Source organism: Pristiophorus japonicus, unplaced genomic scaffold, assembly GCF_044704955.1.
Source record: "Pristiophorus japonicus isolate sPriJap1 unplaced genomic scaffold, sPriJap1.hap1 HAP1_SCAFFOLD_884, whole genome shotgun sequence".
In the NCBI taxonomy this organism is placed as follows: domain Eukaryota; kingdom Metazoa; phylum Chordata; class Chondrichthyes; family Pristiophoridae; genus Pristiophorus; species Pristiophorus japonicus.
Genome location: NW_027254807.1, coordinates 135,626 through 156,793, shown reverse-complemented (window position 1 = coordinate 156,793; position 21,168 = coordinate 135,626). Strand labels below are relative to the sequence as shown.

The 21,168-nt window shown below is 49.3% G+C and overlaps 1 protein-coding gene across 1 annotated transcript in view; it reads right to left on the bottom strand.

Annotated features, from left to right (window-relative positions):
• Positions 1–1,540: 1,540 nt before the first annotated feature.
• The window catches only part of LOC139257606 (uncharacterized), a 108,990-nt gene continuing 89,362 nt past the window's right edge, over positions 1,541–21,168 (bottom strand). Inside the window, exons 6-10 of the mRNA XM_070874544.1 lie at positions 18,467–18,580; positions 4,512–4,625; positions 3,436–3,478; positions 3,244–3,341; positions 1,541–1,738 (exon numbers count right to left, since the gene is read on the bottom strand). Of these exons, the coding sequence (XP_070730645.1) occupies positions 1,541–1,738; positions 3,244–3,341; positions 3,436–3,478; positions 4,512–4,625; positions 18,467–18,580 (567 nt within the window). The remainder of the gene's footprint in view (positions 1,739–3,243; positions 3,342–3,435; positions 3,479–4,511; positions 4,626–18,466; positions 18,581–21,168) is intronic.

Below are 21,168 nucleotides of genomic sequence, written 5' to 3'. Positions count from 1 at the left end.
AAATAGGAGCAGGAGTGGGCCATTTGGCCCCTCGAGCCTGCTTCACCATTCAATAAAATCATGGCTGATCTGATCTGATCTTGGCCTCAACTCCACTTGTCTGCCCGTTTCCCATAATCCTTGACTCCCCTATCATTCAAAAATCTGTCTATCTGCACCTGAAATATATTCAATGGCCCAGCCTCAAAAGCTCTCTGGGGTAGAGAATTCCAAAGATTCACAACCCTCTGAGAGAAGAATTTCTTTCTCATCTCCGTTTTAAATGTGCGATCCCTTATTCTGAAACTATGTCCCCTAGTTTTAGATTCCCTCACTAGGGAAAACATCCTCTCAGCATCTACACTGTCAAGCCCCCTCCGAATCTTATACATTTCAAAAAGATCACCTCTCATTCTTCTAATCTCCAGTGAGTATAGGTCTAACCTGCTCAACCTTTCTTCATTAGTCAACCCGTTCATCTCAGGAATCAACCTAGTGAACCTTCTCTGAACTGCGTCCAATGCAAGTATACCCCTCCTTAAATAAGGAGACCAAAACTGTATATTGTACTCCAGTACTCTTCTACATTCAATGCTTGGAAAGTCCAATCCCTTAGTAATGCCCAAAATATGGAGGATGCAGCAAGTCACTACATTTCAGGAAACCCTTGCTGGGCTATATTGCAGGAGGGCCCAGCAGAGAGAGCGACCTGCCCAGTCATCAGAAACTACACATGAGAATCTTGATGGTGTTCCACAATAATCCTAGTTGCCCAAGGCCTCAGTGAACCTGTTTTCAGCCATTGTCTTAGATTCCCAAAAAGGCTGAAGTGGCTTCTCTGGTGGCTGAGCTGTACAGCTATCCTGGATTCTCTCTCTCTCTCTCTTTGTCCCCCCTCTCCCTCTCCCACTCTCCCCCTCTCTCTCTGTCTCTCTCCCTCTCTCTCTCCCTCCCCCTCTCTCTCCTTCTCTCTCCCCTCTCTCTCTCCCTCTCTCTTTCCCTCGCTCCTCCCTCTCTCACCCTCTCTCTCTCCCTCTCTCGCTGGCCCTCCTGTAAATCTGATTCTCTCTCTCACTCTCTGCTGTTACCTTCACAGTCACAGACAAGGCCATGCCCTGGTGGAAAGAGTCTTTTTTTTAATTCATTCTGGGATGTGGGCGTCACTGGCAAGGTGGTGGAGAGAGTGATTGTTGAAGGTAGTTGATGGTGTGCCAATCAAGCGGGCTGCTTTGTCCTGGATGGTGTCGAGCTTCTTGAGTGTTGTTGGAGCTGCACTCATCCAGGCAAGTGGAGAGTATTCCATCACACTCCTGACTTGTGCCTTGTAGATGGTGGATAGGCTTTAGGGAGTCAGGAGGTGAGACACTTTCCACAGAATACCCAGCCTCTGATCCGCTCTTGTTGCCACAGTATTTATGTGACTTGTGCAGTTAAGATGATGATCAATGGTGACCCCCAAGATTTTGATGGTGGGGGATTTGGTGATGGTAATGCCATTGAATATCAAGGATCGGTGGTTAGACTGTCGCTTGTTGAAGATGGTCTTTGCCTGGCACTTGTGTTACTTGCACTTATCAGCCCAAGCTTGAGTGTCATCCAGGTCGTGCTGCATGCGGGCATGGACTGCTTCATTTTTTGAGGAGTTGCGAATGGATCTAAACACTGTGCAATCATCAACGAACATCTCCACTTCAGAACTTATAATGGTGAGATGGTCATTGATGAAGCAGCTGAAGATGGCTGGTCCAAGGACGCTGCTCTTAGGAACATCTTAGGAACGTCTGAAGCAATATGCTGGGGCTGGGATAATTGACTTCCGACAACCACAACCATCTTCCTTTGGGTATGACTCCAGCCAGTCAGATTCCAACAGCTGGCACTTCTCTGTGATGTTATCAGAGGGAAAACGCAGCCTTCTCAGGACCTGCCTATTGGAAAGACCCAGACAGGTCCTCCATCGTCTGTAGACCCTGTGATGTGGACACCTGCAGGTCAAGTGTTGCCTTTGTACATGCTGCTGCACTCTCTTAGCTTTCCATACTTTCCTCCCCCATGTCCTCATCAACATCCTCCTCAAAGCTCAGGAACAATGGAATCTCCAGAGATAAATCTATTATTTTGCTGTGCTGAGCTCCTTTTCAATTCTCAGCAAATTACACAAGGACCTTTCAATGCTCAGAAACTGCAGCTTCAAACTAGTGGAAGTGACTCCTAGTCAAAACAATGTTGTAGAATTTCACTCGTGTGTGACGAGTCACCTTCCAAATCTGTTCCTGCCGGTGGGTCACCCGACATGCTCAGCAACGCCATCTTTTCAACAGCAGTGATTGGATGGGGCACCAAGACCCTTTCACACATCACCCCTCTGCTCGCTGACCTACATTGGCTCCCGGCTCAGCAACATTTCAATTTTAACATTCTCACCCTCATGTCCACATCCCTCCTTGGCCTTGCCTCTTTCCTCCAGTCCTACAGCCCTCTGTGAACTCCAACTCAGGTCTCTTATACCTCCCCGACTTTCTTCACCCCACCATTGGCAGCTGTGTCTTAAGCCATCTAGGCCTCAGGATCTGGAATGCCCTCCCTAAACCTCTCGGCCTCTCCACCTCTCTCTCTTCCTTTAAGCTGCTCCTTAAAACGTGCATCAAGACAAAGCTTTTGGTGACCTGTCCTCATGACTCATTCTTTGGCTTGGTGTCAGATTTTGGTCTGATTCCGCTCCTGTGAAGTGCCTTGGGACGTTTTACTACATTAGCAGCGCTATATAAAGGCAAGTTGTTCTTATTGTTGTTGTGATGAGTGGGCGGAAATGCTGGAAATCTCGGAGGACCCTTGGCCATGTCCCTGCTTCATTTAAATGCAGTGGGACGGGTTTCTGGGGTGGATCAGGGGCACGGCAGCGTCTCGGGAGGAAATTCAAGTTGGCCATTTAATTAAAGCAAGAGTTTCAGCAGAGGGCCTCTCTGACTCATTACGCTCACCAGACTATCTGAAGCCCCTCTGAAAACAAACATTTTATTTATGGATAATACAACTCGCCGTTTCCATGGGTCTCTCGAGAGGTCGAGCCGGCCCCGATGGCATGGCATAAACACTGCAGACATTGGGGTGTGAGGGCCAGAAAATATTTTGCAGAGGGGTCTTTAAGACCTGGACAGAACTCCACTGGATTGCAGTGAGAATGTGAAATCAGTCTGATCTCCTGGGATAATGTAAAGTTATATTGGAGTTTATTTATACTGTAATGATGAACATTATTCATACCTTTGATTCCAGTGTTACAGCAAAGAAGAAGCCCAAACGGTCACACTTGCAGGTGATGTAATTGTTTCCTGTCTGAATGTTACATCCATTCAGATTGACTGTAATGGAGAGTTATTAATTATCAGAGTCATTGTCTCATTTACATATTCCAGTGCAGATTGATGTCAGCATTTTATAAAACTCTTTATTTACCTGTTTGTCCAGAATCCAAGAAGCCGCACAGTGTAGGATTTGGCTAAAATGGAGAAGATAAATCTTATCATTAGATTCACCAGCACTAAAACAGTTTCATCAGCTGTGTAAGTGCTTAAACAGTTAGACATTTACCTGTCTAACGGGATGAAGCATAGAATTAGGAGGAAATTTTGTGCTGGCTGTAAAATAAATGTTTCTGTATTTTCATTAATGCCACAAAAAGTGGACAGTGCCTTTATGGAACTTGGGGAAGTAATTTTACTGAAATGGGGTCCATGCTACTGAAGTAAAGGTGATGGCTCCAAAACTCTGCGTCCCTCAGGCTGTAAATGGAGCATTTTTTGGGCGGACGGGATGAAAAAAGGGGCATCGCCCGGTTACACCGATGGTCTGAAGTTCTGGCCACACTGGGGTCGGCCTATTGATGCCACACAAATGAAGAAAATATGTCATTGAAGTACTTTCTTCTAATCGTGCCCAAGTAATGCTGGGGTACAAGGGACGTTCTACGATCAATTGCATTTCGTAAAGTGGCAAAACCAGAACGTTTTCATTTTCATTGAATCTTTCCCCAAGCCTGATTAAACAGGGGCATCACACCTGAGGTGGGTGGCTTGTTGTACCAAGAACGTTGATGGTGCCCACCGGCAATATGTAAATATCTCTGAAACCAGGGGCCAGGGCCGCATCCACGGGGTGGGCAAACATTGTGTCCTCTCACAGATCTTCGCTTCTAAATCCTCCATAGGAATTTCAGGGCGCAAATGAAGGAAAATATGTCACAAGACTCAATTTTCCTCATTTGCATAGCATCATAATATGGCCACACCCCCATCATGATCAGAACTTCTGATGGACATTAAAGAGGCGAGGAGATCCGCTCCAAATTCTGCCCCACCTGCCCAGAAAGTGCCCCATTTACAGGCCTCGGGCCATGAATGTCAGGGTCATTCAGTCTAACTTCCACATCTACCCTGGAGATTATAATACAGACTGTGCTGCACAACTCCAATCCTATAAATGGCCACACACACACACGGTGAGCTCTATGATACTGTTCGGTTTTATCTTACCTCCCAACGTGACACGCCGTGAAATGTAAGTGTCAGAGGGGATGTGAGGTCATCAATGCTCAAATTCCCCACTTTAACTATAATGTTGGGTGAAACAGGGCTCCTCTCCTCACCCTGTAACAATACAAAAAATAGTTACTGAAAATCTACTGATTTAGGATTAATTACACACAGAAAGTTAATGATATTCATTTCTGCGGTGATGGTGAGCAGTGCAGGTTTATCATTGTAATAAACATTTTCTTTGGAGGCCGCCTTGCCGGCAGAAGTGCGGTAAACCACAACTCCAAGCCGCCCATGAAACCTTCTGTAGACCCTGTCCCAAATTGCGGTGATGGGGTCATTAACACAAACGCACAGCAGTGACTCCCACCCCAGTCCACCCAGAAAGTCAGAGTGACACCATGCCCAGACACAGCTCTAGAAATTCAGCTGCACCTATTTTGGGCATGTGGGATGTGCTGGGTGCATGCCCTGCGCCCTAATGGTGAGGCCTGAGGTGCCACTGGACCTTGGGCCTTGGGCCTCATTACAAAGAAGCCAGCATGACACAACATTCGCCTGGTGGAGAGACGACCAAGATCAGGCTGTTGGTCGATTCGCAGCAACCCTCAGGTAAGTGAAGCTATGGGTCGGGTCAGAGGCTGGGGGAAAGGATCGGAGGTCGGGGGCCAGAGGATGGGGGGGTTTCATTCAGAGGCTAGAGGCCAGAGGATGGGGAGGGTTGGATTCAGAGGCTGGGGACCAGAGGATGCGGGGTTGGATTCGGAGGCCGAGGGGGGGTGGGATGGGGGGTGGGGTCTGGAGCAGCAGTAACCAGAAGAGAGGGAGCAGTGGCGAGCTTTTGTAAAATGTGGGTCAGGAGGAGCACTCCTATTCCTCTGGGAATATTCAGGTAAGTAATTGTGAAAAGCTTACCTTGTAGTGTCACTGGAGGTCCCAAGGTCTGGTTTTACTGAGTGCAGGCAGCGCTGGCTGCCTCAGGGCAAACTAATCTTGAAGTGAGGGCCAGAAACAGATGTTAGGCCCCTGATTTGCATATGTAAACGGTCTGACACTTGTTTTGGGCATGGGCCCTGGATACCATTTATTTCCTTTCCCAATCTAGCCGGCGGTGCACTTCATTCCTGCCATATAGAGGGCTAAGTGGGCCAGTTAGAGCCCGAAAATCGGCTGCTGCACAGTCAGACTTGAACACCAGAGTGGCCCGACTCTAACTCCCAAATGACCTGTCTGGGCATCTCTGGAAGGTGATCAAGCCCCAATATGATTGATTACCTGCTTCCCTACTACATTGTGATGAGCCGAAGATTGTCCTCTCTGCCCCATGAGAATTGGGACAGGATAGGGTGGCTTTACTTAAATGGTGCAATCCTAGGAACAGTGCATGTCCATAGAGATTTAGGGGTCCATGTACACAGATCACTGAAATATATGTCCGGCAATGTTCCCTTTCATTTTCTTTGGGTGCACGGCCCCTTTAAGGTGCAGCATTCAAAATACTGCACATGCACGGTTTTCCCTATTTAAAAGCCGGTGAGTCGTCTGCCCGGGAGCTGCAGAGCACTGTGCAGTCTCACAGCTTAAAGGGAACATTATTGTCAGGTACAAAAATTAATCAAAAAGGCTGATGGAATGTTAAACTTTATGGGGCTGATTTGGTGAAGACATCCGCCCGCCCAAGTATCGCCCAAAGGACTGCCGATGGCCGCTGAGATAACCGACTGTACTTTGGGCAGGGTTTGCATCGAAAAATTCCTTCAAAAGAGGGACTTACACTGCCAATCTGGGTGGCAGCCGGCAGAAGCTCCCAATCCCGGCGGCAAAGACACCTGTAAAGAAAAAAATTATAAAATGTTTACTCACCTTTTTTGCAGATCTTCATACTCACCGTCAGGGACAGACCAGCCTCCAGCCAGCGGTCCATCCCCGTTCTGGTGCCGACCCCCCGCCCGCATCAATATGGCGTCTCGGCGGGCGGGGGGCCACTTACGCCACTCGGCCGTCCGCTGACGTCAGCGGGCGGTTCCCGACTGTTCTCCCCTCCCACCCACTCCAGCCCAAATCGAAAGTGGCACTGGGCGCAACTCGAGGAGGAATGTCGGCGGCAGTGGGCGGCAGTCGGCGGCAGTGGGCGGTAAGGCCATCAATTTTGGGCCCTATAATTAGAGGGCAAGAATAGAGAAACATAGAAACATAGAAAATAGGTGCAGGAGTAGGCCATTTGGCCCTTCGAGCATGCACAGCCATTCAATGAGTTCATGGCTGAACATGCAACTTCAGTACCCCATTCCTGCTTTCTCGCCATACCCCTTGATCCCCCGAGTAGTAAGGGTTACATCTAACTCCTTTTTGAATATATTTAGTGAATTGGCCTCAACAACTTTCTGTGGTCGAGAATTCCACAGGTTCACCACTCTCTGGGTGAAGAAGTTTCTCCTCATCTCGGTCCTAAATGGCTTACCCCTTATCCTTAGATTGTGACCCCTGGTTCTGGACTTCCCCAACATTGGGAACATTCTTCCTGCATCTGACCTGTCTAAACCTGTCAGAATTTTAAATGTTTCTATGAGATCCCCTCTCATTCTTCTGAACTCCAGTGAATACAAGTCCAGTTGATCCAGTCTTTCTTGATATGACAGTCCCGCCATCCCGGGAATCAGTCTGATGAACCTTCGCTGCACTCTCTCAATAGCAAGAATGTCCTTTCTCAAGTTAGGAGACCAAAACTGTACACAATACTCCAGGTGTGGCCTCACCAAGGCCCTGTACAACTATAGTAACACCTCCCTACCCCAGTACTCAAATCCCTTCGCTATGAAGGCCAACATGCCATTTGCTTTCTTAACCGCCTGCTGTACCTGCATGCCAACCTTCAATGACTGATGTACCATGACACCAAGCACCTCCCCTTTTCCTAATCTGTCACCATTCAGATAATAGTCTGTCTCTCTGTTTTTACCATCAAAGTGGATAACCTCACATTTATCCACTTTATACTTCATCTGCCATGCATTTGCCCACTCACCTAACCTATCCAAGTCACTCTGCAGCCTCATAGCATCCTCCTCGCAGCCCACGCTGCCACCCAACTTAGTGTCATCCGCAAATTTGGAGATACTACATTTAATCCCCTCATCTAAATCATTAATGTACAATGTAAACAGCTGGGGCCCCAGCACAGAACCTTGCGGTACTCCACTAGTCATTGCCTACCATTCTGAAAAGTACCCATTTACTCCTACTCTTTGCTTCCTGTCTGCCAACCAGTTCTCAATCCACGTCAGCACACTACCCCCAATCCCATGTGCTTTAACTTTGCACATTAATCTCTTGTGTGCGACCTTGTCGAAAGCCTTCTGAAAGTCCAAATGCACCACATCAACTGGTTCTCCCTTATCCACTCTACTGGAAACATCCTAAAGAAATTCCAGAAGAGTTGTCAAACATGATTTCCCTTTCACAAATCCATGCTGACTTGGACCTATCATGTCACGTCTTTCCAAATGCGCTGCTATGACATCCTTAATAATTGATTCCATCATTTTACCCACTACCGATGTCAGGCTGACCGACCTATAATTCCCTGTTTTCTCTCTCCCTCCTTTTTTAAAAAGTGGGGTTACATTGGCTACCCTCCACTCCATAGGAACTGATCCAGAGTCTATGGAATGTTGGAAAATGACTGTCAAAGCATCCGCTATTTCCAAGGCCACCTCCTTACGTACTCTGGGATGCAGACCATCAGGCCCTGAGGATTTATCGGCCTTCAAACCCATCAATTTCCCCAACACAATTTCCCGACTAATCAGGATTTCCCTCAGTTCCTCCTTCTTACTAGATTCTCTGACCCCTTTTATATCCAGAAGGTTGTTTGTGTCCTCCTTAGTGAATACAGAACCAAAGTACTTGTTCAATTGGTCTGCCATTTCTTTGTTCCTCGTTATGACTTCTCCTGATTCTGATATGAAGGGGATGATGCTTTGATACAACTATACAAAGCCTTGAGTAGACCATATCTGGGGTACTGTGTACAGTTCTGAGCACTGCATCTTAGAAATTATATATTGGCCTTGGAAGGAATGCAGTGCTGATTCACCAAAATGTTAACTGGGCTCTGAGTGTTAGATTATGAGGAGAGATTACATAAACTAGGATTGTATTCCCTGAAATATAGAAGGTTAAGTGATAGTTTACTGAAGGTCTTTAGGATTTTGAAAGAAATTCATCGGGTAGATAGAGATACATTTTTTAGGCTGGTGGGATAGTCCAGGACAGGTGAACATAACCTTAAAATCAGAACCAGGCCATTCAGGAGAGAAGTTAGGAGGTATGTCTTCAAGCAAAGGGTGGTAGAAGTGTGGCACTCTCTCCCACAGAAAGCAATAGATGCTGGCTCAATTAATCATTCTAAATCTGAGATCGATAGATTTTTGCTAGACAAGGATATAAAAGGATATGGAGCCAAGGCAGGTAGATGGAGTTAAGATACGGATCAGCCACGATCTCATTGAAAGGTAGAACTGGCTCGAGGGGCTGAATGGCCTACTCCAGTTCCTATGTTCCTATGCGATACTGTTCCTCACTGGTTACCGTTACTGGGAGGGATGAAAGTGCAGGGCATTTGCAGCCTTTAAACGGCAGCAACAAATTTGAGGGGGGCAGCCGTTTCTCAGCGACAGGATGCATGACTACTAGAATGTATCTAGGAACGGCAGCCTTGCAGGAGGTCAGCAGCAGTGGGAGCTCTCAGACTGTCTGATGATTCCATGGAGGTGTTGCTGGCTGACAAGGGATCGATTGTTGAGCACCGAGGGCAGTGAGCCCCATAAGAGAGTGGTTCAGGCTGTATGAACAAGGTCAACAGTCAGCAAAACCTCACCACTCCAGGAACTGACACAGAGAGGTTCAATGACCTCACATGGGTGGCCAGGATAAGGCAAGGAACAGTTGCCAATCCTCATCCTGTACCATTGAGAGAGGATTCACTCATCTCCTTACCCCTCTCATCTCCTGGGTAACCTCTTCAAACACTCAAGCACCAACTGCACTCACAGGCACTCTGTCAACTCACACAGCTTTCCACAAGGTTCATCTTCAAGGACTGTTGATTTAAACGGACAATGCACTTGCACCTTTCTTCATCATGCACTCATATAGAGGAAAACAAGTCCATGCTATTTCTTCACAGACAAATGTCACTGTCATGACATCTTATCTGTGCAAGCACCAGCAGAGAAATACTCACTCAGGGGAAAGTAGTTATTCAGAAGGGTTTAGATTGAGTGAAGCACTGAGCAGTACTGAGCATGAGGACCTGGTAGTGCAAGAGAGGGAGAGTGCCATTTCTCCACTGTGGAGAAACAACTACCCTCAGCTCAGGAGCCTCAGGATCCAAATCTCTGGGGCCCAGTATTTAAAAGAACTATGAGTTGGGAGAATTGATTTCATGTGCAGGCAGTGGAGATAGTGAAGAAGTGAGAGGAGTCCTCGACACAATGCAAGGGGGCTGAAATTGCCCTCCGTCTGATTGTGGGCGGTAACCTTCCGGGTGCAGGACTTCCTGTGCCCGGCCTGGAAGTCCCGCCGCCGGCATGGAATTGGGCCGTGCGCCCCTGAAACAAGAAGGAGCGCATTCTCCGGCGCTCCGGGGACAGCTGTTAAAAGGGCAGGTCACTGCGCAGTCTGCCGGCCACCGCTGGGCCACGAGGGGTGTGATCGACGGGGCCAGTGACCCGGCACGCAAAACGGAGTACCAGGCTACATGATGACGGCAGGGTCAATGCGAGGGCTGTCATTGTCGGGCCGACCCAAGAGTCGACAGACAAAATAAAATGGCGGCCTGGGGCGATAAAGGCCTCCCCTTTAAGGGGCGCGCCAGCGGCAGATGTCTGCCAGCTTCGCTACCCGCGGGGCAATTTACCCAAACCTCCAGGGCAATTTCTCTGGAGGCGCTCCTTCCCTTGGCCGAAAACACCATTGTGCCCCGTTAGCACCCCCCGCTAGTGGCACTAATGGTGCGCAAAAAAGGGGCAATTTCGGCTCCAGGAAGTTTCTTACAATATGCAGAACACCCAGGAGACAGTGACAGTCTTGGGGAATTTTGCATTAACAAGGCACAGTAAGGACTTTGGTGGCTTCTGGAGTGGCAACTAGCATTGTTTCAATAGATGCCTTGAGGCTCAGCCTGACTGCTACACTTACACACCACTCCGGCAACTTGGTGGGGAATATTTTAATGACCATTAGCAGCTCCGGCACCATTGGGAAGAAAGAAGTGGCTACAGATGTTGCTGTCTCTCTGGAGAGTGGCAATGAAGCTGCTTTCTTAAATTCCCCTCCAATACCTGTGTTATGTCTGTACTTGAGCTGTTGTGACCTTTGCCCCACTTATTGTAACTCCAGAGTGAGGCACAAGCATGGTGGGCAACCCTTTATTCTGGGTCCTGCACACCGATGCAGGTGACCCTCAGGTCTCCCACCGCAGTGCCCTCTGGTGGCACACCTTATGTGACTATACAGTTAGTATACATGGTCTACATAAATGACATCACATCCCCTCAAGTCTTTAATGCAAATTGACTCGTATATTGACGGTGACCTGGGCTTTGCTCTTCCTGGTTGACCATTCTAGCTTGGATGGGTTGGTAGTGAGATTTGTTTCCAGTGGAGGTCCCAGTGGTTTCTGCTTGTGAATCCATGACTACACCATTCTTCCCCCGTCCCCCCCCACCATCCCACATAGAGATCATGCTAATGGTCCGTTATATGCAAGTTGCATTCAAGTTCATCACATGGGTTTTACATTTACATCTTGGTAGATTTGATGGGTGGATAACAGTTGCGTTTCTTTTTGTGTGGTACATTTACATGATCAATACAGGTATCTCAGTATAGGTACACAAGGACAGTCTAGTTCCAGCATGGCCGGATGAGATCTGGGTCGTCTGCTGGTGGCGCAGCAGTTTGCTAGTGGGTCTGTGGGTGAGGTGAGCTCATTTTGCTCGAATTGCCAGAGCTCAGGGCTCTTGCCGTTACTGCAAGGGTCGGGCAGACCCAAAGACAGCTGATGTGTCTGTGACCGCCCTGTCCTTTCCGTTCGCAGTGTCGCTGTTGCTCCCTGGGAAGCGGTCTGAGCGAGTGAGCGTTTCGTCTAAGCGACGGTGGGGTTGCCTTGTCTTGTCTAGCAGTTCGCAGGGGACTGCTGACTCGCCTTCCTTGAGGGCATCGTTGTGAACATTCTCTAATTTGGGATCCTGGCTGGTCCCGGTCCCGTTCGGAGGAGCCGTTGCGGGTGACCCTTCGCTCTTGGGCATTGCCATGGTGGCGAGTGGGTTTGTGGGCTGCGCCTTTTCCACCCGGGTGGTGGGCGACGGAAGCCGATTGCGAGCATAGGCGCAGTTTACTGTTTCTGGCCTGTGGCGGTTCATGCCATCGGGTGCCTGCAATGTTAAACCGATCTGAGGCAGGGTAGCGCTACCGATGCCTCTGCTCACTGGGGATCGTTTACTCTGTGGCTTGTCTACTTCTGTCAGCTGTGGAGACACATTATGATACATTGTTCTGGTCCCGGGGATGCAGGCTACAGCATTGGGTAGCCTGCTGGACCTGTATACAACTGTTAGGTGTTCACCCGCTACATTGACTGATTGCAATTTGCACCCGACATCGCTCAACAACATTTTGTTCATTACAGCTGGACTTTTAAATTGGTTACCAATTTCAAGCAGTTCATTCAAAAATGGCGGGTTGCTGGCTTCCTTTAAAATGGCCTTACTACTTTTACCCCAATCACCTTCCTTGCGTGGAACCACATATCATTGCTCCATTAGCGCTGCACCTTGTGGTTTTGACACAATCCTTTCCCTGTCCATGATGTCGACTGTCGCGATCTTCTTTCCCAGGGATTCTGCCACTGAAGCTGGAAAGGCGCCCTCGGATCCAATCTTACTCCTCAGGAGTCCTGCCACTGAAACTGGGAAGGTGCGTTCGGGTCGTCTCGGCCGGATCATCGCCACGCAGTCGTGATGAGCGGTCTGTGCCTCGGGGGCTGCACGGATCTGCTCTCCGGTGTCTGGTCCAACTGAAGGTGGGGGCTTGCTCTGCCTCTGAGCATGGGGGACATCGATCGCTGGAGGGATGAAGTCTTCCCAGTTCCAATTAATCTTCCCATGAATCCATCTTCTTCCAAGTAGCGTTGGTCCATCACCTGAAACAATCCACAATGGTAAATTGTGCACCATGCCATCATGGGATACACTTACATCCGCACGACCAAAAACTGATATCAGTTCTTTGGTGTAGGTGCGCAGTTTTGCCTGAACCAGCTTGGGTCATTCAGCTTGATCGTTCCATAGCCTCTCAAAGGCTTCCTGGCTCATTATTGACTGACTCTCTCCCGTGTCCACTTCCGTGAAGAATGGAATACCATTTATCTCGACTTCCATTATCACTGTAGGACAATCTGTGGTGCAGGTATATACTCCATACACTTTGTCCTGGGACTGAGCTGCCTCTCTAACCATCTCCTCGTAATCCGCGCTGGATTCACAGCCATCTGCTGACTCCTCTTCCACGTGGTGAGTCACAGCACTTTTGCACATTCGCTGGAGGTGGTCTTTTGTGCTGCAGCCTTTGCACACATAGTCTCTGAACCGACACTGATGAGCCCTGTGATTACCTCTGCAATGGCAGCATGGTGCTACTCGACTTACGTTTGCACCCCTCGGCGGACTCTGAGTTAAAGGACTCGGGGGCCTGTACGCTCTGCCCTGGGCAGATTCACGTTCAACAGTTCTGCCTGTGAAAGGCACCATTGTATTTATAGTATTTTCCGGATTTGAGTCCTGAGAGTGAGTCATCATCTGCTTGGAGCTGCAGCGTGAGTTCATGAACGCCTGGCTGATGCTGATGGCCTTCTGCAGAGTGACAGTGGTTTCGGCAGACAGTAGTCTGTGAAGAAGGGTCTCATGACCGATGCCAATGACAAAGATGTCCCACAACACATCGGCGAGGGATGCGCCGAATTCACACGGTCCTGCCAGCCTCCTGAGGTTGGCAGCGTACTTCGCGATTTCCTGGCCCTCGGGGCGGCGGTGTGTATAAAATCGATGCCTGGCCGTGAGAATGCTCTCCTTTCATTTGAGTTGGTCCCGAATGAGCACTTTCTGCTCCTCATATGACTTGGTCATTGTTTTCTCTGGTGCAAGCAAGCTGACGAGGCTGTAGGCCACGAGCCCACAACTGGTCAACAGGATAGCTCTGCGCTTATCTGCCAGCGTGGCCGGATCATCGCCTATCAGGTCGTTTGCTACGAAATATTGGTCGAGCCGCTCTGTAACGGCTTCCCAATCTTCACCCTCTGAGAACTTTTCTAATGCATCAACATTAGTCATTTTTGCGTGAAAGTTTGTAATCTCGTTGCCAGTTGTTATGTCTTTAATACTCTTATAAATGACTCCACAAGGTCTAGTATTGTACTTGAGCTGTTGTGACCTTAGTCCCATTTATTGTAACACCAGAGTAAGGCACAATCATGCTGGCCAGCCTTTTATACTGTGTCTTGTACACCTATACAGGTGACCCTCACATATCCCACCCCACTGCCCTCTGGTGGCACATCTTATGGAACTATACAGTTAGTATACATGATCTACATACATGACAACTGGCACATGAAGGAGCTTCATAATCAGGTCTGGTCGCCCTTGACAGTCAACAGAAAGACTGTTTGCTCTGCCATATACGCTGCACTAAGATGAGGATCACCTCAGTCTTCGAGCCCAGCCGCCCACTGCTCAACCCCATCTTACTCAGGGAGCACCACATAGAAGTATTAGGGCTGGATTTTCGGCTTTTCTGTTTTTGAGGCGATAATGGCGGCGGGGCAGGAAAGTTAACGGCCGGGAATAGTTTGCACTTTAGTATTTAAGTTTGGGCATCTGGGCCGTGCGTCAGGGGGCACAGCGCTAAGGGAGGCGTTGTACACCTCTCTTGGCACAAGGAAGGGAATCTCCCCGAGCTAAAGAGCCGGGCCGTGAGTGCTCTGCGAGAGGCTTGGGGGAGGAAGGGTTGGGGGGGGTGGGTGGGGGGCCTGGGGGAAACCTAAAAGAAAACACAAAAACATTCCTAAAACATTGCGCAACACAAATCGCATAAAAATATAAAATAAAAAACACTCGCACTTACTTTTGGAGTACTTTACCCACCTCTCTACTGTCGGGATCGCTGGACCGCTCTGATTTCCCAGGTGGTCATTACGGGCGCACTTCCGGCGGATGGAGTGAGCAAGACTCGAAACTCTCGCCGGTGTCACAACCAGGGGCGTGCACACCCGGCGCAGCTCTTCCCGGCGGTGCTGCTCAGCGTCACCGCTCAACCCGACCAGAGGATCGCGACGGGGCACTGCAGACCTCACCGCCACCTTTCCCACTGCTCCGGGGCAAAATCTGGAGCGCAAAGCACCGGAAAATCCAGCCCAGCGACTAGGAGCTCGAGAAAGTAAGTTTGCGGCACAGAATAGACACAGGCCTAGAAATTGGTCCGCACAGCGCCATGTTTTTCAGTCGCTGCTCGGACTATTATGGCCCATATATGGCGGGAAGAATGTGTGTGTATATTTACGGCCGGAATTGCCCCACCCACCATATTGGGTAAGTTCAAACAAGAGGAATTCTTACCCATGACTGAAACATGGAATGGTCGCCGGCAAGTGGGAAAGATCGGGAGTTGTTGGGAGGGATGGGAGTCTGGCAATGAGGAGAGAGGAAAAGATCGGGGGTTGGTGGTGGGAGGTCGGCAGATTGTGGGGCAGGATGTTCAGGAGCAAGGGTTGGGGGCAGTGGTCAGTCGATCGAATGTAGTCGCGAGGAGCGGCTGCGATAAGCAGAAGGTTTTCTTGAGGGTCCGGGGGGGGGGGCAGGGAACACTCCTGTTGCTCCTGGCTCACATCTGGGGATTTGTGCCAAATTTGGAGTGCTGTCCCACAGACTGGTCAAACAACAGGCTGACACAGTCATACTCACAGAATCATACCTTTCAGGCAATGTCCCAGATTCCTCCATCCCAATTCCTGTCTCACCGGCAGGACAGACGCAGCAGAGTTGGCAGCACAGTAGTACACAGTTGAGGGCAGGTGGGGGGATTGGCCCTGGGAGTCCTCAACATTGACTCCGGACCCCATGAAGTCTCTTGGCTTCAGGTCAAGCATGGGCAAGAAAACCGGCTGCTGATTACCAATTACTGCCCTCTCTTAGCTGATGAATCAATATGCCTCATTTTGAACACCAGATGAAAGAAGCACTGAGGGTAACAAGGGCACAGAATGTACTCTGGGTGGGGGACTTCAATGTTCAGCACAAAGAGTGGCTTATTAGCACCACTACTGATAGAGCTGGCCAGTTCCTGAAGGTGAGAGCTCTGAGACTGGGCTTGTGGCAGGTGGTGAGTGAACCAACACGTGGGAAAAACCTACTTCCCCTCCACTTCACCAATCCACCTGTCACTGATGCATCTGTCCATGACAGTAGTGGCAGGAGATGCCACCGTATAGTCCTTGTGGAGACGAAGTCCCAACTTCACACTGAAGATACCCTCCTCATCATGTTGTGTGGCATTAACACCGTGTTAAATGGGATAGATGCAGAATAGATCTAGCAGTTCAAAACTAGGCATCCTTAAGGCACTGTGGGCTATCAGCAGCAGCAGAATTATATTCCACCACAATGTTTAACCGCATGGCCCAGCACATCCCTCACTCTGCCATTACCATTAAGCTAGGGGACCAACCCTGGTTCAAGGAGGACTGTAGAAGAGCATACCAGCAGCATCAACAACAAATTCTGTTTATATAGCGCCTTTAACGTAGTAAAATGTCCCAAGGCACTTCGATATTATAAGACAAAAAATTTGAGCCATATAAGGAGAAAATAGGGCAGCTGACCAAAAGCTTGGCCAAAGAGGTAGGTTTTAAGAACTATCTTAAAGGAGAAGAGAGAGATAGAGAGGAGGAGTGGTTTAGTCATGGATTTCCAGAGCCTAGCGTCTAGGCAACAGAAGGCACGGCCACCAATCGTTGAGCGATTATAATCAGGGATCCTCAAGTGGGCAGAATTAGAGGTGCGCACATATCTCGGGGGAGGTTGTGGGGCTGGATGAGATTACAGAGATAGAGAGGGGCAAGGCCATGGAGGGATTTGAAAACAAGAATGAGAATTTTGAAATCGAGACATTGCTTAACTGGGAGCTAATGTTGGTCAGTGAGCACAGGGGTGATGGGTGAACGAGACTTGGTGCGAGTTAAGACACGGCAAGCCGAGTTTTGGATCACCTTTAGTTTAAATAGGGTAGAATGTTGGAGGCCAGCCAGGAGTGTGTTGAAATAGTCAAGTGTAGAGGTAACAAAGACATGGATGAGGGTTTCAGCAGCGGATGAGCTGAGAAAAGAGTTGGGATGGGTGATGTTACAGAGGTGGAAATAGGCTGTTTTAGTTATGCTGCAGATGTGTAGTTGGAAGCTCATTTCAGGGTCAAATATGACACCAAGATAGCGAACAGCCGCAGACAGATGTTAGGGAGAGGGATGGAGTCTGTGGCTAGGGAGCGGACTTTGTGGCAGGGACTGAAAACAATGGCTTTGGTCGTCTCAGCACCAGGCGTAGCTGAAAATGAGATGCCTCCCTGATGAAGCAACAACACAGGACTACATGCATGCTAAACAGCGGAAGATCAAGGCCAGCAGCAGACACCCCGCCCTCCCTGATCACTCCCATCAGCAGCAGCCCCCTCCCACCCCCGCAATCAGGGCCATCAGCAGACACCCTGCCCTCCCCCCTCCCCGATCACACCCATGAGCAGGCCATCCCCCTCCCCCTTCCTGATCACTCCCATCAGCAGCAGCCCCCTCCCACCCCACCAATCACGCCCATCAGCAGCCCCACCCCCACCCCCTCCCACTCCCAATCACGCCCATCAGCAGGCTCTATGGCCCCCACTCCCCCAATCAGGGCCATCAGCAGACCCCCCGCCCTCCCTGATCACTCCCATCAGCAGCAGCCCCCTCCCACTCCCCCAATCAGGGCCATCAGCAGACCCCCCGCCCTCCCTGATCACTCCCATCAGCAGCAGCCCCCTCCCACCCCACCAATCAGGGCCATCAGCAGACACCCTGCCCTCCCCCCTCCCCGATCACACCCATGAGCAGGCCATCCCCCTCCCCCTTCCTGATCATGCCCATCAGCAGCCCCACCCCTACCCCCTCCCACTCCCAATCACGCCCATCAGCAGGCTCCACGGCCCCCCACTCCCCCGATCATGCCCATCAGCAGCCCCTCCCACCTCCCCCTCCCCCTTCTCCCCACCATGATCATGCCCATCAGCAGGCTCCCCGCCCCCACCCACCCCACACTCACCCGATTATGGTCAACAGCAGACTCCCCCCTCCCGGCCTCCTGCCGCTAAATCTCTGCTCCTGCCCACCAGCCAGCCAGTTAATCCGGCCGGCTGTCAGGCGGGAGTCTGCACAGAATTATTGAAATGTGGCCCTGCCGTCAGGATCGGCGCCCCTGTCGCCACCTTTTCATTCAATAAAATCCTGATTCTGCACCAAGTGTCGTAACCATTTCTGGATCAATAATACACTCCTGTAGGTAGATGTTTTGCCGGTACACAGCTAAATCGCCGTGGTATATGGAAGGAGATGGGATGGAAATACAGAGCTCAGATGATGTGAGCAAGTTTGAAAATTTAAGGGCTTGTTCACTTGAAACCCATGAATTAAAGACTGGTTTTAGCTGAAGTAAGCAGGAGCCCCTCTAAAAATACTGTACAAACAGCACGTTACACATAAAGAGTGAATAATAGCAACATTAAACACCAAACTGAATAACAATTCTAAACACTGACAGTGTCGAATCCATATTATTGCAGATTTGGATGGAGTAGATTATCTCTGTTACCTGGAATGAGGTCTTGTTCATGAACTGAGTGACAACGGCTTTAGGAGATGTGTTCAACTGATATATCAATGTAACGTAAACAGCAGCAATCATCGGCTGGTCATCAGGGTCCACCTGTACAACAATTATAACACTATTTTTAATGCTTTTGATTGCATTTGGCTGAACAACACACCTACAATGAAATACAGCTTTTTATAATTCCATGGTGACAACTGAAGGAGGCAGACAGTGAACTTTAAAGCATTCGACAAATTGTAACTGAAAGGTACGTTACTAATGAAAGAAAGGACTTGCATTTCTATAGCATCTTTGAGAGGATCATTAATTATGGAGTGCAGGCTGTCACTGGGAGTCCCAACACCCAAAGGGAGCAGTCACTGCCAGGCTGGAATATCCGGGCAGCTCTGCGGTGGGACAACTGATGCACCACGTGAACAGGAGGAGACCACTTCAAGGAGCGGGGAGGGGGAGGGCAGGTGGGGGAAGGAGTCCTGAAGATGGGGGAGGAATTTTTTTTGGCTTTCAGTTTGTGCCTGGCACAGGAGCCTGAGGGGAGTGAATTGTGCCTGTTGCTGGGCCCCCTAGCTCCAAGTGAGGACAATGGGCCTTCTGCCCCTGCCCTAGGAAGCGCCAAAACATTTTCCTGATAGTCCTTGGGATAGTCGAGGAGCAGCGGTGGAAGACAGGGGAGTCGGACAGATTGCTCGGTCCCACCTCATGTGATGGGTGGTGAAGAGGCAGCTGGCGGCTTTCCTAGCTGGGACCTGGGGAGGTAAATTGAGGTCAGGCTGGGAATGTGGTGGGAGGCCTTGCTGCCGATTTTCCTGCCTTTTCCCCAGCCGCGCTGCCTGATTTGGGGTAGGATAGTGGAGGAAAATCCAACCCATTGTGTCTTTACCAACTGAGGCATCTCAGAAGAATATATTCTCTTTGTACCATACACCAAGAAATAATCAGGCAAAGGTAATGAGGTAAAACTGGTGTTGAACGGTCTTCTTCTGCGGATTGAATCAATGTAGCTAGAAACAAAATGCAGCTGAATTGCTCATTAGTTTGTTGTTGTGAAATGTGGGTTTCCAACGTTCGTCCTTTGAATGTTCTTTTGATTAGAATGTGGTATCATGTCAATTTCATGTGGGATGAAAATATTGAATAGAAATTACATTAATATATATCATAGAAAGGACACACATCAAGGCACTGAGTGCTGTGGCACCAAGACTTTTTATAAAACCTTCTCTCAATATGTACATCAGACAACAAGTCAGCCATACAAAGCAGATTCTCTTCCGGTCCTACCACAATCCCCGTGACCGCTGAGACATTCACCACTTTCACCAGCCCATTGACAATGTCCAAACCAGTTCTCAGGATAGAAAAACACAGATGTACACTTTGCAAAGTAACATGCAACTTACATGACCATAACCAAGAGTGGCTCGGTAGTACCTTCACTGACCAAGCAGGCCGAATCGTGAAGGACATAGCTGCCAGACTGAGCCTGTGTCAGATGGAACCAACACGAGGGTGTGTCCATGACCTCAGCAATCTATCTGTCACAGACACGTCAGTCCACAATTGCACAGCAAAGTCCCACAAACAGCAATGTGCTAATGACCAGACAATTTTTTTCATGATGTTGGTTGAATACTGGCCATGGCACCAGCGAGAACTCCACTGCTCTTCTTTGAGATAGTGCCATGGGATCTTTTACATTCACCTGAGAGGGCAGATGGAGCCTCAGTTTTATTTCTCATCTGAAAGACTGCACTCTGTCAGTACTGCACCGGAGTATAAACCTAGATTTTGTGCTCAAGTTCTTGGAGTGGGAATTGAATCCACAGACTCCTTTCTCAGGCACGAGTGTTATTCCTGAGCCATGGCTGACATCTCAATCACTATCAAAAGAGGAGGCCAACCCTGGTTCAATGCAGAGTGACAGGATTGCTAGGAGCAAGAGCTGGCATATCTTAGAGTGAGATATGAAGCTGATGACGCGACTATACAGGATTATAGACAGTTAAGCAGTCCCACAATTAACTGACCAGAGCAAAGGGATGTAGCCCTAACACATCCAGCTGAAAATGGCAGTGGGCAAGTTCCTGAGGATTGAGAATTGGTCAATGGACAGAAATCAGAGAGTAAGAATAAATAGGCCATTTTCAGGTTGGCCATCCCGACCCGACCTGGGTGGGAACAGCAGGAGGAGCAGCAGCCAGCAACACTGGGAATAAAAATCTAGTGCCCCTGGACACAGAGCAGCCATCCCGACCCGAGTGGTGTTAATTATGGAAGAACTCCACAAGACTGAGAACTGTGAGCTAAAACTGATGTGACCTTAGTCTCTTTAATACAACTCCAGAGTGCCCAAGCAGCATGGCAGATAACCATTTATACTCCCTTGCACAAGGTGTGCAGGTGACCCTTGGGCCTCCAACAGTTGCGCCCTCTGGTGGCAAGTCTTTCACAGTTACAATGTTTACATACATAACATCACTTCCTCCCTAAAGTCTTTGATACAAATTATTTATAAGTTGAGATGATCCGGGGCCCTATGCTCCCTGGTTGATCGTCTGAGTTCAAATTCTGGCATGGATGATTTGGTCGGAATATTGCTGCACTGTGGCACGGCTGGTCTGACAGGACTGTTGGGAGTGGTGGGTTCATCCTCTTGGTTGACAGTGATGTCGATTGCTGGT